The following is a 16,621-nucleotide window of genomic DNA, read 5'->3' as shown; positions in this document are numbered from 1 at the left end:
CAAACACCTCCATGAAATTAATAAACAACCAAAATATTTAATTTCTGTATCATTTGGGTCTCTTTCAATTCCAACAGGCAGAAATTTTAACTCAGCTGCCTCAAGATAAAACTGACTTTGTTGATTCATATTTGAAAATATCCAGAGTGAAGACCTTGTTTCGGCCACTGCTGGATTCAGAGCTCAAATATCCCTACCTGTGTGTAGCTTTTCCGCAACTCTCGTATGCCTACCTGGGAGTAGTAGCTTCATTCCCAGACTTCACTTGGTGACACGAAGATTACATCTCATTCTGCAAAGTCCCATAGAAGAGAGTCCACGTCCTTAAGGGGGCGCCAAAAAAAAGTCCCCAAAACAGTACTTTTTTGTCTCTGATTGTCTAGACTTGGGGTCACACATTTCTCTGTAAATCAGTCCTAGCTACCAGGAAGACATAATGCCTCCAATGGCCAGACCTGAGTTGGGGGTCACCCAGTGAGTAAGAGCAGTGGTTGACATCACCTGAAGTAAATTGGCTGGCTCGAGACTCCAGAAAGAGTATCGTTTACATGAAGAGGAATGAGGAGCTGGGAAGCAAAGCCACAAATACCCACTACAAGTTATCGTTAGTAGACCCACCCCCTGTCCACATTTGAAACTTTTACATATGCTATGTCAGTGGATCAAAATGATAATTAAAAGGGGGGGGGGGGGGGTCTTTCGATTGAGGCTCCTAATTAACTTGTAGTTTTGAAGAGCGTAACCTTACACCTTGTATCCAAAATGTCCCTCCAGTTGCTAGCCTTCCACTTGTCCTCAGGAGCTGGAGCAGATGGCCTTTAGAAAGCCAGCAAACAGAGGCACCTCCCGGCTTACAACCTCCAAGACGCCCGCAGCTCACTACCAGGTCAAGCGTCACCCGCAGGAGCGCGACCAGAGGGGACGATGTGGGTGCGCCCCACCTTCCCGGCGCCGCCTAAGGACCCGCACCCACTTCCCATACGGCGCAACCCGTCTCATCCTTCACGGCCGCCACCAACCTGCCCGCAGTGGCCGTCGGAACCGGCCGACTGGGGCGGGACCCCTGGGTTCCCCAAGCCGAAGCCCAGGCGGGCCAGACCCGCGGGGCCGACCCGAGTGCGAGGCGGGCGGATGAAGGCACCTCCAGTCCCTGGCTCCCGCCCCCTCCCCTTCCCCCGGCGGGCGGGCGCGCGCGGGCCGGGATCGGGGAGGCGGCGTGAGGGCGGCGGCGGCGCGGCCGGGCGGGTCCTGGGGCCGCGGAGCGCGTCGGAGCGAGCGCACGAGTCCCCGGCGCGCCCGCCGCGCTCTCCCCGCAGCCGCTCCCGCCCGGCGCCGCCCGCGCTCCCGGACCGGCCGAGGCGCCCACCCGCCGCGTCCGCGGGGACCGGCCGCCCGCGCGTCGTTCCCGCCCGGCTCCTGGCACCGCATTGTCCCCGAGAGCCGCAGCGGAGGCCGAGGACCCGGGAGGGAGGGTCCCGGGGACGCCCGCAGCCCGAGGGAATCACCAGGGACCGGGCGGTCCTCGCCCAGAAGCCGGACCCGGCGACTTGGGATGCAGACTCCAGAGGTGGCGCGCACGGTCAGGACAAGTTTCTCGCGGCTTGAAGGGGGTCCTGAAACCGCCGCTCGTTTTATTGAATCAGCCTTTCCTCTCCTGTTTTAAATAAGTTTATTTAGATAATGAAAAAAAATTAGACTTTTGGATGACTGTAGGTTTGTAAATACAATCCCGAAAGTTTTGCATGGTGTGGTTATTTGCTTATGCATATTTATTAACCTGTTAACCCTTCAGCTAGACAGAAAATTGACATTTAATATATTCTTTGAGGAACATCACAAGTTCGCTGCTGCGTTCAGGCATCGTGTTATTTATCAGCTTAGTTAGCATCTGTCTTCTCGAAGTGGTACCAAAGCCTGTCCCTTAGCGGCGGGTCTTGCATGTGACACTCTTGCCCTCTAGTGCCTCACCAGCTTGGTAGCAGTTTGATGGCCAATATTAATGAGATGTTACATAACACAAGGGTATTGGGCCTGAACTGGTATTGCTGCCACTTGTAAAGCCAAAAAGCCTGAGCCAGGGGTAGTGGATACTGCGGTTACAGTTTCTTTTCTATGTATTGAAACTTTCTCAAGCGTTTTCAGCATCTCTCAATTTTAATTCCAGGTAAGTGTATCTGTTTATTTATGCTATAAATTAATGGCTCATTCATAAATGTAGCAGTAGCAACTTTGTTTTTAATTAATCTAAGAATTTCAGAACTGAACAAGTGCCTAATTTTACCCTTATAGAAGAAATAGAGCATTTAGTTAAATTAGGTGAAACAAAGAAATATCTTATTCTGGTGTTATTTTAAAGCTTCTCTTTTATAAAATTGAAGTATTAAGGAGATGATCCCTTGTAATTATTTAAGATCCCCAACAACAACTTGTAATTATTCTGCAGCAGATTTGTTAAACAGAACACGTCTGTTGCTTGATGGACTAGAAACTTTTAAGCAATTTACAGAGATTTAAACTGTAACTACCTGTCTATATAGTAATGATCCTCAATATGTTTTTCTGTTTGATGCAATTCATTTTATAAACATTATTTAAAATTATACATTTAATTAAATTAAATGCAACTGGCTAGAAATAGCTAAAGTATTGAATGTAGAAGCTTTAAATTAAAACAAAATGCATATATCTTTCATTTAATATGTCCACTTTTTTTTTTAAGAACCAAGTTACATTCTTTAAGGGGTTTACCTATATCATCTTCCAACTAGTTCTTCTAATATCTGGAAACTATTTAAGCCACAAACTTATTTAAAGTTGAAATTTTATCCATACTCTTTATAAACATTTTGGAGTATAGCAACATATGTAATCTGGAAGAGTTTGGGAGAAATCACCCCTAAGTAATGTAAACAGCTACCTCTTAATATTAAAATACAAATCAAATCCTGAGACGTGTGTGAAACATATCTCAAACCCACCTTTTCTTTTTCTTAGAAAAGATCATATTATCAGCTATTCCACTCACCACAAGAGCAGAATGATATGGAAGAGAAACCCTCAAACATCTGATATTCAGCTGAAGGGCATTTTCCCCCTTTTTCTTCAACCATATCTCCCTATTAATATTGTACTTGAGAAGGAGATTTCAAAAATAAATTTGAAAGAAAAGAGTACTGAAGATATTAAGAGGCTTGCCTTAACAAGCTTTCTCTTTTCTTTCTCTAGTTAACATAGACAGTATCTGTCTGTTATTTTCATTGTTTTTCTTTATGGTGTTGATGGTGAAACAGGAGGCTTCTTTCTTTTTGTAAGTAAATATTGATATTAAACTGTTCACGTGAGTTACTTTTCTTCATAGTCTTTAGAATGAAGAATTCTCGTTACTAAAATAAAATGAAATTTCCATCTCTTTCTAGAGATTCGTTATAGTTCAGTTCAGCTCACTTATAGTATAGCTTCTCTTTTAATACATTTCCTTGAGAAAAGTATTGTTTCTGAAGATTGTAGCAAATATTAAGAGTATTTTATGGTGTAACTGAAAGGTTTGTTGAAAAAAATACAGTGGAAGAGATAATCAGGCATTTGAGATTCTTTCTTCTGAACAATATCTTCTGCTGAAGAAGACAGTATGAGCTAGAATCTGTATATTCTAAAGTTGACCTGTCATTTAACAATTTTAAAACCATAAAGAAATTGCAAATATTTCTTTTAATTCAGGGACTCATGTGACTTCCTTGAATCCTGACTGAGTTTCAACTGCTGTTTGGTGATTAGTGCCAACTTTTAAATTTAAATAAAATTCGAGGAATATTCAAATAAAACTATATTTAAATACTTTGTGATCTGTCTGCACTACAAAAACAAGGAAATGGAATTGGTGATGAAAACATGATTCTCAACTAAATAACTGCCTTGGATTTCTAATTGCTTGACAGTTTAGACAATAGGGGAAAGACAGTGGAAGTTTACTTATCCTGGGCTGTGGCTATTGGAGATAAGCATTCACAATGAAATGCACTAACTCTGAACACCTGTCCAGATTAGAGGATGCTGCCAGGCCACAAAAGTAACAGCTTGCATTGTAAAGATAGCTAGTCTGAACAATACTCAAAATTGTTTTATAATTGAAGTGTCTCTTAAAATACCCAAGAATTGGTTTTAGAAAATCAATTGGTTTGTCTGTCTTTTTGTTTTTAATTTTAAAAAAAAACTATATTCTTAGGCTCTGGAATGTCACAGTGAGTGATTTATCTGTTCCTGTTGCACTAAACATTCTTCATCAATTTCACATAAGTTGCATAACTAGAAAAAAAGTCAGGCCCTGCTGCAATTAACGTGTATGATAAGTTATTTCACGAAAACTCCTACAAAGGATTGAAGGCTGTAACTCTTCACTACCTGGTGCCAAAAAAAAATCAAGTATCGAAGTCCTATATTAAAACCTTTTAGCACCTCAGTGATGAGTATCTATTTCACATTTATTTCATTTTTAAATCTTTTTCTTTGGTTACAGTGTTGGAGAATAGCATGAAGCTAGATCTGGAGTCTAGGCCTGGTTCTGCCATGAGAGCCATAATCTTGGACGACTCCCTTGCTGGCTCTCGACCTTGGTCCCTCATGTGGAAAATCAGTCTCAGAGAGCCTTTCCAATCCTTTTTATTGGCCAATGCTGTGGAAATTGTTCTGGAGGGTAGGACAAATAGATGTGAGAAAAGATTAAAGAATAATGCAAAACTAAACTTATTGAGGATAAGTGCTACCGTCTAGGTTTTTAGAAGTAGATATGTTAAGTTATTAAAATAACAGCTAACATTCATAGAATGGTTACCTGTACCAGGCACTGTTCTAAGCACTTTACATATGCATTTTTAGCTCATGTAATCTTCACAAAGATTATCTGAGATAGATACTGTAATTATTTCCACTTCATAGGTGAGGCAGTGAGCAAAGTTACCCACTTATCTAAAATCACATCCCTGGCAAGTGGTAAACTTGGAATTCAGTTTGAGTCTGGCTCCAATGCACAGGCCCTTAACAACTAAATTACATTGTCTGTCTATAGGTTTCAAATATTTGTGATTGATATGCCTCTTGATATAACATAGGAAATTCATACACCAGTCCAATTATGTCTGCCACTTCTACCCTGCTGTATGAAATGATCATTCATTTATTCAAGAAATGTTTACTCAGCACCTACTCTTGTGCCAGGCTTAAAGCCATTCCCAGGACAATGTCATGTGGTGCCTTCCCTAATGAGGTGTGTACCTCTAGTTTAGGTGATTACTTTCTCCTCTCTTACCACCCCAACTGGGTTGAGGATCACTTATTCTGAAAGATGCCCGAGGTAACAGAGGAAGAATCTGTCTGACTTCTTCACTGACACACCCACAGGGTAGAGAGTAACAGGACTAGGACCTCTGACCGCCTCAGGACTTCCCGTTACATCTTTTCATTGCTCTTCTCTGCTCCTTTTGCATTACCCTGTCTCTGCAGACTGGCTGCCTCTGCTTCTCCGGTTCATGTAACCCTCCCTCAAACATAGCCAAAAACTGATCTGTAACTTTACATCTTATGGTCCAGGCAAATAGTGAGAGACTGGGTTAATAACCTCTTATTCCCAGGACTCTGAAGAAGGATAAAAATGACAAGAGTTAGATTATATCCTGAAAACTGCACTGGCAGTAATCATAATACCCTGCTGTTGGGTGCACCTGGATGCACACGTTCTAGCTCAATTTAAGAGGATCCAGGCAGACTTCCCCTTTAAATCATAAGGCAGAACAGACGGCAAGCAACAGTGGGATAGTTTTCTCCTCTTGCCTCACTGGACAGTATAACACTGAGGGACATGAACAAAAGGTATTCTTTCCTCCGTAATTTCTAAATAAAAAGAAGGATGGAAAATTGCAATAGAAAGTCATTTTTCATCTAATATATCAAGCAAAGCTAATACCCCCAAGTGCAGTTTTTCTCACATCCATCTTAAAAAAAAAACCCCAGTTCAGAGACAGAATATAGTCTTGGTCGTACTCCATGCAAATCATCATCTTGCTGCCTACCACAGCAGGGTTCAATTAATTTGACACAATTTCACACAGTCTTTCTCAGAGAAAAGCAAGTTCTTTGTCAAGTTTTAATATTACTAAATTACTCTTAGCAAATTCATGTAATGTTTTTGAGGCCTCCCAATGCATTTTTCAACACTATAAAATATAGCTAATTTTGTGGAAGAGGAATATTGTCAAGATCTTTTAAAAATATTTCATTTATGTTAGAACCTGAAGTTCTTTAGTTATTAATACTCATTTTCCAGATGGCAATCTTTTTTCACATTCCTTGTACTGCCAACATGATTCTATTCCATTTAGAAATTGATTTTTACTTTGGGATGATGGTGGGTGTTAGTGGAAGAAGAAAGATAGGTTATAATGACAAGTTGGGACTTCCCCTTGCAGATTTTGCAATGCTTTGCAAAATGTATGTTTGTACATATTCAGTTCTTCACTTTGTAGATGGTATTGCCTGTGATTCTAAAAAATAATTGCTTCCTCTGCCTTTCATTAATGGTAGATAATTAAATAATGGCTAATGTTTCCTTGGTGGAAACAGATGTTTTTCTTTGTAAAAACAGATGTGTTGCAAAACAGCTCCAACCACTCTGAATTCTGAAAAATATCAGAATGGGAAAAATAGGTACTTGAGTGAGAGTCAATAAAAGCTACATTCTGGATGTGCCTGATTTATGGCTGTGGTCAAAGTGGTCACTGCCATTCACTGTGTTTATATTATCACCCTGACTGTTTGAGGCCAGTGTGACTGATGGAGGTATCCTGCCATGGAAGATGGTTTTACTTCATGGCTGCCCTAGTTTGTGAATGCAGCTGCTATTTGTAAAATTTAGCAGAGGCTCTTTTTCACTCTTTTAACAACTCTTCAGGGGGGATGTTCTTACGTCAAGCAGTGTGTTGATATTAAGAATACAGATGTGAACAGGGAAGGTACTTACAGATGCTTCCAATCTATGAAGGAATAGTAAGTACACAGAAATCACATGATTAATTATAACCCTGGAATGTGCTGCAGAGTTTAAGTAGATGGTGATGTGAGAGTGTGTTACAGGGAGACCTAGCAGATCTGAGGGATCAGGGAGGCTTTTGTGAGGTGGGGACACAGGCTTAGAGCCATAGGATTTGGAGGATGAAGCCAAATGAGAAGAGGGGAGAAAACTTTCACACAAGGAGAACAGCAGGTAAGAGTGAGAGGACCCTCAGTCAGAAGAGAGGTGGTAACCCCTTTGGGAGAACTGAAAGAGGACCCGCTTTCCTGGAACTTAGTGGGGAGCACACCGTCGAATCAGGCCTGCAATGTGAGAGCGGGAAGCATACCTCAGTGTCTTGTGGGACATGTGTAGGAATTTGGGTTTTATCAGTAAGTGAAATGGGCAGCCATTGTTGGATTTTCAGCTGGGAAGAAGGAATCAGATTTGTACTTTGATGCTGGACTGAGAAAAGTATCGAGGGAGGCCAGAAGTGTTTCTGGTAAGGCTCATCATTGCAGTAGCTCTAGTGAGAGGGACATTGCCTGGAAAAGCAGAGAAGTGCACTGGGTTGAATGAGTTTTGGGAAAAAGGAATGAGAGGACTTGGCTCTGTTTAGATAAGCAGGAGCGAGGGAAAAGAAGGTGTCAAGGTTGAAGCACTAGGTGGTTATGAGAAGATGAAAATGAGTTTAGAGGGTAGATCAGAACTTCAGTTATGGACAGGTTGCGTTTGCTTCTGCATGACTCCAGTGGAGCCAAGGAGTGGCTGGTGTGTAATCAGAAAAGGCACAACTACTGTGAGTTGTTATTGTATCAAGTTAATAATTCAAGTTGAAATCCTGGAGCTCAAAGGAAGGAGGTCTGAGTTACAAATAAACATTTGGAATTTGGGGAGCAGAGATGGTAATGAAAGCCAGGGAGTATGTGAGCTCATCTGGGAAAAGGGGGAGGAATTAGAAGAAGCCCAAGGATGGACATGGTGCTGGTTATGCCTCTTATTGGACCTCTTCTGCACTGAGACCCATCTGACTTTAGATTCCTGCATCAAAGGTGGACTTCCTGTACTTCCCACAACTCTGCTCACACTGGAATACTTGTAGCTGTCCCTTTATGAACCTTGGTCCATTTCTATTGGCCATCTTCAGGATATTCTCTTATTTCATGTTATTTATATCATCATCATCATCATCATCATCACAGGTAGCATTTAGTATATTCATTCTCTGTGCCAGACAGTTTTCTAAGAGCTTTTTATGCTTTTATCTTATAATTCTCATCAAAACCGTATTAAGTAGGTACCCCAAGTATCCCCGATTTCATGAGGAAACTGCAGCATCTACAGGTAAGAGCTGCTTGATATCCATCTCCTACATGTTCCTACCAGGAAAGGGACGTGCTGCTGTTGCCTTCCCAGGTGTACGGTATCTTTGATGTAGGCTGTCAAGTTCAAAATCAGTTCAGCTACTACAAGCTGTGGCACCTTGGGCATGTTACTTAGCCTTTAAAGGGCCCAAGACCATGCTGGCTCACAGCAGCGTTCATTGGTGCTTGCTGTGTTGCTGTTGTTGTTCTTCTGCCTTCTCATGTGATGCGATTCCCTTCAGTGTGCCTTATAGGAAATCCTGATGAGGTGGCGATGTTTGTAACTAGCCCAGCCTTGCAGCTTTCCTGTATTTACTGTGACTATTCCAAAATGCCTGCCTAAATGGTCCGTTGATAGTCTAAATTTAATATACAGTCTCTTGGTCATTCAGCGTACTCCTCACCATGGATTAAATGGATAGCCATATTCAACCACAACTGTCATCTCTGTACCTCCAAGATAGATGGCTGTGTCCATGGAGACTGACATGCAGGCTAGTGTGCCTGCCCTTTGGTTATTCAGAGAGCCCTTCAGACCATGCAAAAGTCTGTCATTTTCAATATACTTTTGTGAGAGCCCTTCAAGAACACAGTCGTCACTATACTGAAGTTTTTGCCTGTTGATCTTGTGGGCCTTTAAAAATGTTTTTATCCTGGGTCCTGTTTGAAAGATCCTGTTTGAGTCCTATATCCTTGGAAATTGCAGGCTAACAAAACAGAGAGACGTTAAAAAATAATGTTGCTAATAATATTTAGTAAGAGTGGTGATAAAGTCCCCAGAGGGACAGGAATTCTAATTAGACCATATAATCTATGGGCCTGGTCTAAAGGGGGAGGAGTGGAGTTGGTCAGAAAGGCTCTCCTGAGGAATTGAGTTTGTGCAGCATATCGAGATTTGCCTGTGACCCATCAATTTCGAATATTCCCTTGACTTTCTTGTTTGTCAGCATCCAACTGTTTGGTGGAAGATTGTGATTCTGCTCTCTCCCCAAGCATCACTTAGTCACCTGCCTGAGCCCTAAGAGTCCGTCACTAGCTCAAGCCAATTTCCACTCTAAGCTATGGTGTTGTTATTACTGGCACTTTTCTTCTTCTAGTTCCCTGGCCTGCCCATTCCCCAACCAGTAATCATGTCCTCTTCTGCCTTCCTCCCAAGTCTCTCTTTGTTTCCATTCTCCCTGAGAAACCCCTCAGTCTGGACTCAGACCACCCCCGCCATCTTGGCTGGGATGGTCCTGACCCCACCCACTTCTTCACTTTGTGCAACGCGGCTTGTACGCTCTCTGTTCATGTTACTGCTCTTGGTCTGTTCTGGATGTCTCTGCTTAATGGATCATCTGTACACAGTATTTTTATTGTCTCTCATCTGTTCAGATACATCCAGTGCTGTTTCCAAGTCAACACTGTTGTGTTCACAGTCATTTCCAAGGATGTTCATCAGTCCGCAGCCCTCTTCCAATGAAATATTATTTCCATCTTCAACCCAGCACCTAGTGCCTTGTAATTAGTTTAGTCTAACTCTCAGATAAGCACACTGTGACCATTTCTTCAGCCTTGCCGGGTTTTTATGCCTGACACGTTTACCTTGTTCTCGTATCCAAATCCGGCCCAGCACGCCATGTCCCCCAACATACCATGTCTCTCAGAAGACGCCCCTCACTTTCCTAGGTTTCAGTTATCTCTCTTGCGTTTTCTAGCAGAACTTGTAACAGATACAGTCTGCACAGCACAAACCACTACTTATTATGTGCAACATAGTACTGGCTGTTGCTTCCCGAGTCTTATTTCCTCCAATAGGGACCTGCTTCTGCAGACGGTCATTCCTAACATCACTACTGTGGTGTCCCCAGCACTTAGTACAGCACTAAGCCCAGAGCAGGTGTTCAGTGGATACATGATAACTGCTTGAAGAATGATTAACTGAAAGGTATCTTTGAGTGAGTGAAGATCTATCATCTACCATAGTTACTTTTTTGTTCCATGTTGAGATGGTATGAATATATCTTCTTAGTATTAAATAAAAGAGACATTAACTCCAGCAAATTTACAGGTAAGTATAACCCTATTAATAGTGATATGTAATGCTAAAAATAATTTATGGTATTAGAATAAAGCAGAAGTGTCAGATTAACCTGTGAGTTTAATATGACACTGTAGTCAACTAACTCCACAAATAGCCATTGGGTGCTTACTCTGTGCCTCTGGGCTCAATGATAGACAAAAGAGGCATTATCTCTACCCTCCTAGAGTTTACAGTTAGACAAGGGAGACCGGCTTTAAAAAAATTTTAATTACAGTAGCACCAAGAAGTACAAAGGAGAGATACTTTCCACAGTGGCTGTGTGTGACTGCGGGGTCTTACCACATTTGGAATGTCAGCCACATACTGAGAAGTTTTCACAGGGGAACTGTGTGGAGGAGCTTAATTTTCCACACGTCCCTGTCTTCCTAGAGCTGCCCCACCACTGAAAGGCTCAGGAGAAGCTGCTACAGTGCCATCTAATGCAGAAGAAGGAGTGACAGTGTCATGTAACAGGATGGACAGTTAAGTCCATCCTGAGATTTTCAGAGCTAACAGAGACAGAGAGATTCCCATTGTTGTTGGTAATGGTCAAGTTTGCAGTAGGGACAGGAAATTTTGAAAGTCCACCCCAAAGACTAAGTTTGGCCACAGCAAAGTGAGATATGTGGTTGGAAAAGGTTTGCAGAAGACTTCGAGAATCTTAATGTATCCATTTAAATATGGTGGACTGAATCCTATACTCGGGGACATACACTAGAATTCCCTTTGGCTTCAGGAGGAAACTTGCAGCGTTTAATGGAAAGGACATGTCTTTCAGTGTTTTATACCTGCTCACGGAGAAGGTAGCTTTGATAGGTTCCTAATAACCATCCTAAAGAGTGAGAGCAAACACTCCTCACCACTCTGCCTCCTCACAGCTAAGAACTGTATGAGTTATGTATCTTTCACTTCTGACAATAGGAACAAACTGAGACACTGCCATCTGAAATGCAAAATGTGCTAAGACCTTTTGTATCCAGCCAAAAACACTTTACAGCTAAAAGTGAAACAGAGGCATAGAGCGATGTGAGATTTTGTATCCTGCTGTTGTACCTCAGACAATTATATCATTCATAAACATGTACCTAAATTTAAAGGTGCAATTACTTTTCAAAATGAAATAACTCCAGTTACAATGAAAAACTCACAGTTGTCCTGGTAATTTTGATTTGCTTAAATTACACCTAAACCTGTGCTAAAGTGTTTAAAAGAGTAGGATTTCTTTTAGAGCGTGTCAGATCACTTAATGGCATTTTACCTTACAGAGGGGTGGTGTGCCACAGACCTCCCCTGACGTAGCCAGTCCCCCACCTCCTCCCTCTGGGGTGTCCCTCAGACTTGTCCCCACCCCCATTCACTCTGCTCTGTGATCACTTACAGATGATTGGACTGTGAGAAATGAGCCTGTACTGGCTTGCCAGAGTTGACTCTCTTAACCCTGCTCTGTAATATCTTCCACATTCTTGATTAATCCATTTTCCCCGAAAATCTCATCTTTATCATGTTATTTCCCCAATCAGGAAAGTTTAGTGACTCCCTACAGGATTTCTCAGTGATGAACTTCTGTGCTGTCTAAACTCTCTGTAATCTGAGTTACCCATACTTTGTACAATTTATTTTTTAGGTCCTCCTCACTCCTTCCTTCAACTCTTCATCAGAGTGTCCCTTGCCCAATATTGTACTACGCCTGCCTCTGTAAAGTTCCCTCTGTCTCAACAAATGAACTTATTTACAAAACAGAAGCAGATGCACCGACATAGAAAACAAACTTACGGTTACCAAAGGGGAAAGAGGGAAGGCGGGGATAAATTAGGAATTTAGGATTAATAGATACAAACTACTATATATAAAATAAACAACAAGGGCCTACTGTACAGCACAGGGAACTGTATTCAATATCTTGTAATGACCTAAAATGGGAAAGAATCTGAAAAAGAATATGTGTTTTTATATGTAAATATGCATAACTGAATCACTTTGCTATATACCTGAAACACTGTAAATCAACCATACATCAATAAATTTTTTTAACTTAATTAAAAATTTTTTAAAAGTTCTACCTATCTCAAATGCCTATTCATATTCCCCTCATCCTTCAAGGCTCTGCCCCACATCCAACACAAAACACCCCCCTCCCTGCATTGCAGACTACATGCTCCCCTACTTGCCATGGCATCTTTCTTCTCACATCCTGTGACAGACATTTGTCTCTGATCAACAACCCATACATTATTGTTTGTCATTTGAGTCACCGTCTCTACCTAATAATTCTAGACCCTTTAAAGAAATTCATTCTGCTGAAATTTATATTTTAAACACAAAGATAGTTACCGCATAAAAATTTGAATGAATGATATAGATTCCCTAAATATTTGGATGAATAAAGTACAATACATAATTTACAGGGGAAATGGGATATTTATCCTATAAACATCTGGCAGTTATAATGCATAATATTATATTATTCATAAATATAAATATATATTATTCAAAATATTGCTCATTGCATATTTCATAGGTGAATATCAGAAAATTTTAGAGTCTTGGTGATCATTTATTCTAACCTTATCATTTTACTCAGAGGGTGTCAGGGCCAAAGTGGCAATGAATAAAATGCAGAAGTGCAATAAACCCTAATATTATGAAAAACACCAGCTATGATCTTCTCCACCAGTGCTTTCAGCTGTCTTACAGCTAGCTTTCAGCCTGCCTTCTGGACAATAATCAGACCCCTCTTAACTTTTTCTGTATTCCATGATATCTCCTTGAAAAGTGCCAAGACCAAGAAGACTCAAATAAACTTCTGCTCTAGGAAGCACCCATGTTTCTTTCCTATTATTTTTCAGAGGTTACTAAAACCTGAAAAGGATTTGAAATTATAGCATAACAAGGTGTTTCATGAAGTTTCAGGTGTTTTCATTATGTTTTTTGAAAACACTTTTACAGTACTTTTTTCATACAATTATTGAGCTTCTCCAAAAAGCAGAAACTAATGTCTTAATTGTAGCATTTAATGAAATATATCCAAGCTTTTATGAATTTTCAGCACATGTAGTTAAACACAAATAGCGTGAGCCTGTATTACATGGTGTAGCAGTGTATGCTCAAGTGACCTCTCTGTGGTCTCAGGTCTATTTGATCTAGAGTTTGATGCAAAGCTCAGTGAGTAAAAGGAAATTCCTTGTTAGCCCAATGCCTTTTCTACACTAGGGACAGAGACCTTATGTTCAATGGAGTCCTTTTCCTCTTTTTACCCGTCCCATGTCCTCATCCAGATCTGGGAGAAGGAAAGAGAGGCATTCTTACTTCTCATACATCAGTTCATCTGCCTAACAGGTTGCCCCTGGGACCAGTTAACAGGATGAAAACTCGCTCATTTTAATGCTGCAGACTGAATGTTTGATTTTCTATTCTATTCTACTTTTCAGACTATATTTTCTGTGAGTCCTGATCCAGTGACACAAATGTGCTGCAATGGTGACATAAACTATTGACTGAGACTGGAAGTATCCAAAACACCACCTTTTCTTCTTTCATTTTGTTTATGGTGCTTCTGTTGGAACGGCCTGAGCAAAGTATATACAACATGAGTTTTATCCTGAAGCTGCACAGACACTTTCAAAGGACGGTTCTTCTGCTTGCCACATTCTGTATGGTGAGCATTATTATTTCTGCGTACTACCTGTACAGTGGCTACAAGCAGGAAAGTGAGCTGTCTGAGATGGCTGCAGAAGTAGACTGCGGGGACTTCCAGCACTTACCATATAGGCTAATGGAAGTGAAGACAGGGAAGCTCTCGGATGCCTCGAGGACAGACCCCACTGTGCTGGTGTTTGTGGAAAGCCAGTACTCGTCACTTGGTCAAGACATCATTATGATTCTAGAATCCAGTCGATTCCAGTATCACATTGAAATTGCTCCCGGAAAAGGGGATCTCCCAGCACTTATAGAAAAAACTAGAGGCAAATATATTCTCATTATTTACGAGAATATTTTAAAGTATATAAATATGGACTCTTGGAATCGAAGCCTTTTGGATAAATACTGTGCCGAATATGGGGTAGGCGTCATTGGATTCCACAAAACCAGTGAGAAGAGCCTACAGAGCTTTCAGCTGAAAGGTTTCCCTTTTTCTCTCTATGGAAACCTTGCTGTGAAAGGCTGTTGTATTAATCCTCATTCTCCGTTGCTTCATGTGACCAAATCTTCTAAGCTTGAAAAAGGTTCTTTACCGGGAAGTGACTGGACAGTTTTCCAGGTTAATCACTCAGCCTACCAACCAGTAATATTTGCCAAAGTAAAGACCCCAGAAAACCTTTCTCCTCCCATCTCTAAAGGTGCTTTTTATGCCACCGTTGTACATGACCTGGGGCTCCATGATGGAATTCAAAGAGTTCTTTTTGGCAACAACTTGAACTTTTGGCTGCACAAGCTCATCTTCATAGATGCTGTTTCCTTCTTGTCAGGGAAGAGGCTGACATTGTCCTTGGACAGGTACATACTTGTGGATATTGATGATATCTTTGTGGGAAAGGAAGGTACAAGAATGAACACCAATGACGTGAAGGTAAGGCTGTCTTATCTCAAAGTGTCAGAGTTTGGTTCATCTTTCAGTAGGTTGCCTGGGGCTAGGCATTTTCCGGGACATAATGTTTTATGACTTGATTTGATTGGGAGATTCTTAGGCAAACTGGAATGAGATGGCTACCCTCAGCTCTTTTTGAGACATGGGGCCATATCTCAGCCTTAGAACAACAAATTAGATATATATTTTTTCTTTGAATCAAGAAAAAAATGAAGATTGTACAAAAGGACTGAGTGTGGCAGAATCCGGAAATGCATTTCTTTGTATATTTCTATGTGTATTTAAAACTACAGAGTGGAAACCACTTTGTTTAATTACTGTCCAGTGCAGTTATCTACCTTAGTAAACTATTACTAACCTAAGACTTTAGTCCCTTTAAATATGAAATCAAGGTGAATTTGTTTTAATGAAAATAAATACTCCCACAAATTTTCAAGAATTAAAGATCTTATAAGTAGCAAGTTCAGATATTTTTGGAAGTCATATGTGCAGCTCATTTTCTCTTATGACTTTTTTGAAACTCTAAAAATTAGCACTACTAAATATGGAGCACTGTGAATACACAAGCATACTTATTCATGTAGAAACATAAGGGTTTGCATTAACTTTCAAAATTCATTGAACACCTCTGGTACACATATGAAGCCTATCATGCTACATTTATATTGGATTTGATGTCTCATTGTGTAAAACTGCTGCCTCTAGATAGAAAACAATTATCCAAAGATAGGTGGTTATTATTGTGGATGGATTGTATTGCATAAACAACTGGCTGTTTAATATGAATGGAATTTAAAATTAAAATGATCCTCATTTATCTTCATTTCCCATTCAAAATGCCTTTGGATTCTATCTCTATTATACTATGTATTGATTTCTCATAAAAGTGAAAGGAGAGATTTTGATACGTAGTTTTTTTTTCTGTACAGCTTTGACCTTTTGGTAAAATATAAAGAACTAAATCCAATGGGGATAAAAAGTGTTGAAAACTGTATTCTTTTCTCCAGACACTAAGCATCTGGCAAATAATAGTAATGTTCATCATACTACTTAAATGAGCTAAGAATACCAGAAGGACCATTAAATGTTATTAAATGTTACCACAAGAGAGTGTGAAGACTGAAAAGAAAAAAAAAACCTTCATATTCTTGGCAACATTATAAACTCTTCCATTTAAGTCAATATAAATGAATTAATAAAGAAGTTGTACTTAAGTTTTCATTAGTCTTCTAAAATAGTCTTTGAAAATGTAGCTAAATTAAAACCAAGCTGATAGTTTAAACATTGATTATGTCCTTGAAAATTATAAACAATATATAATTCTCTTCCTAATTTTTCCATTTCAAAATGTTATGACAAAAATGTTTTTTAAGGTTTTATTTCTGAAATATGTCTTTAAAACTGCCAAAATATGTTGTTATGCCATTTTAAAATATGCTAGATAAATCTCTGAGTTTTTTATGCCAACCCTACTATATCCTCTAAAATTATACAAAATACAAAATGCCTTTAGTGGTCTAAAGGTTAAGCCATTTTTAAGTGGTATAAAAAATTAAAACCTTACTGAATAC

At 40.2% G+C, this 16,621-nt stretch overlaps 1 protein-coding gene and 1 long non-coding RNA gene across 3 annotated transcripts in view; one reads left to right on the top strand and one right to left on the bottom strand.

The window, feature by feature from the left end:
* LOC105093636 (uncharacterized) overlaps positions 1 to 16,621 on the bottom strand; it is a 697,614-nt gene that overhangs the window by 533,433 nt on the left and 147,560 nt on the right. The window lies entirely within an intron of this gene.
* Positions 13,804 to 16,621, top strand: part of LOC105093638 (N-deacetylase and N-sulfotransferase 3) — a 131,676-nt gene continuing 128,858 nt past the window's right edge. Inside the window, exon 1 of the mRNA XM_031466854.2 lies at positions 13,804 to 15,032. Within this exon, the coding sequence (XP_031322714.2) occupies positions 14,010 to 15,032 (1,023 nt within the window). The 5' untranslated portion in view covers positions 13,804 to 14,009. The remainder of the gene's footprint in view (positions 15,033 to 16,621) is intronic.

This window comes from Camelus dromedarius, chromosome 1 (genome assembly GCF_036321535.1).
Source record: "Camelus dromedarius isolate mCamDro1 chromosome 1, mCamDro1.pat, whole genome shotgun sequence".
In the NCBI taxonomy this organism is placed as follows: domain Eukaryota; kingdom Metazoa; phylum Chordata; class Mammalia; order Artiodactyla; family Camelidae; genus Camelus; species Camelus dromedarius.
Note: the sequence above shows the minus strand (reverse complement) of the source record. Positions and strands in the feature narration are given on the sequence as shown.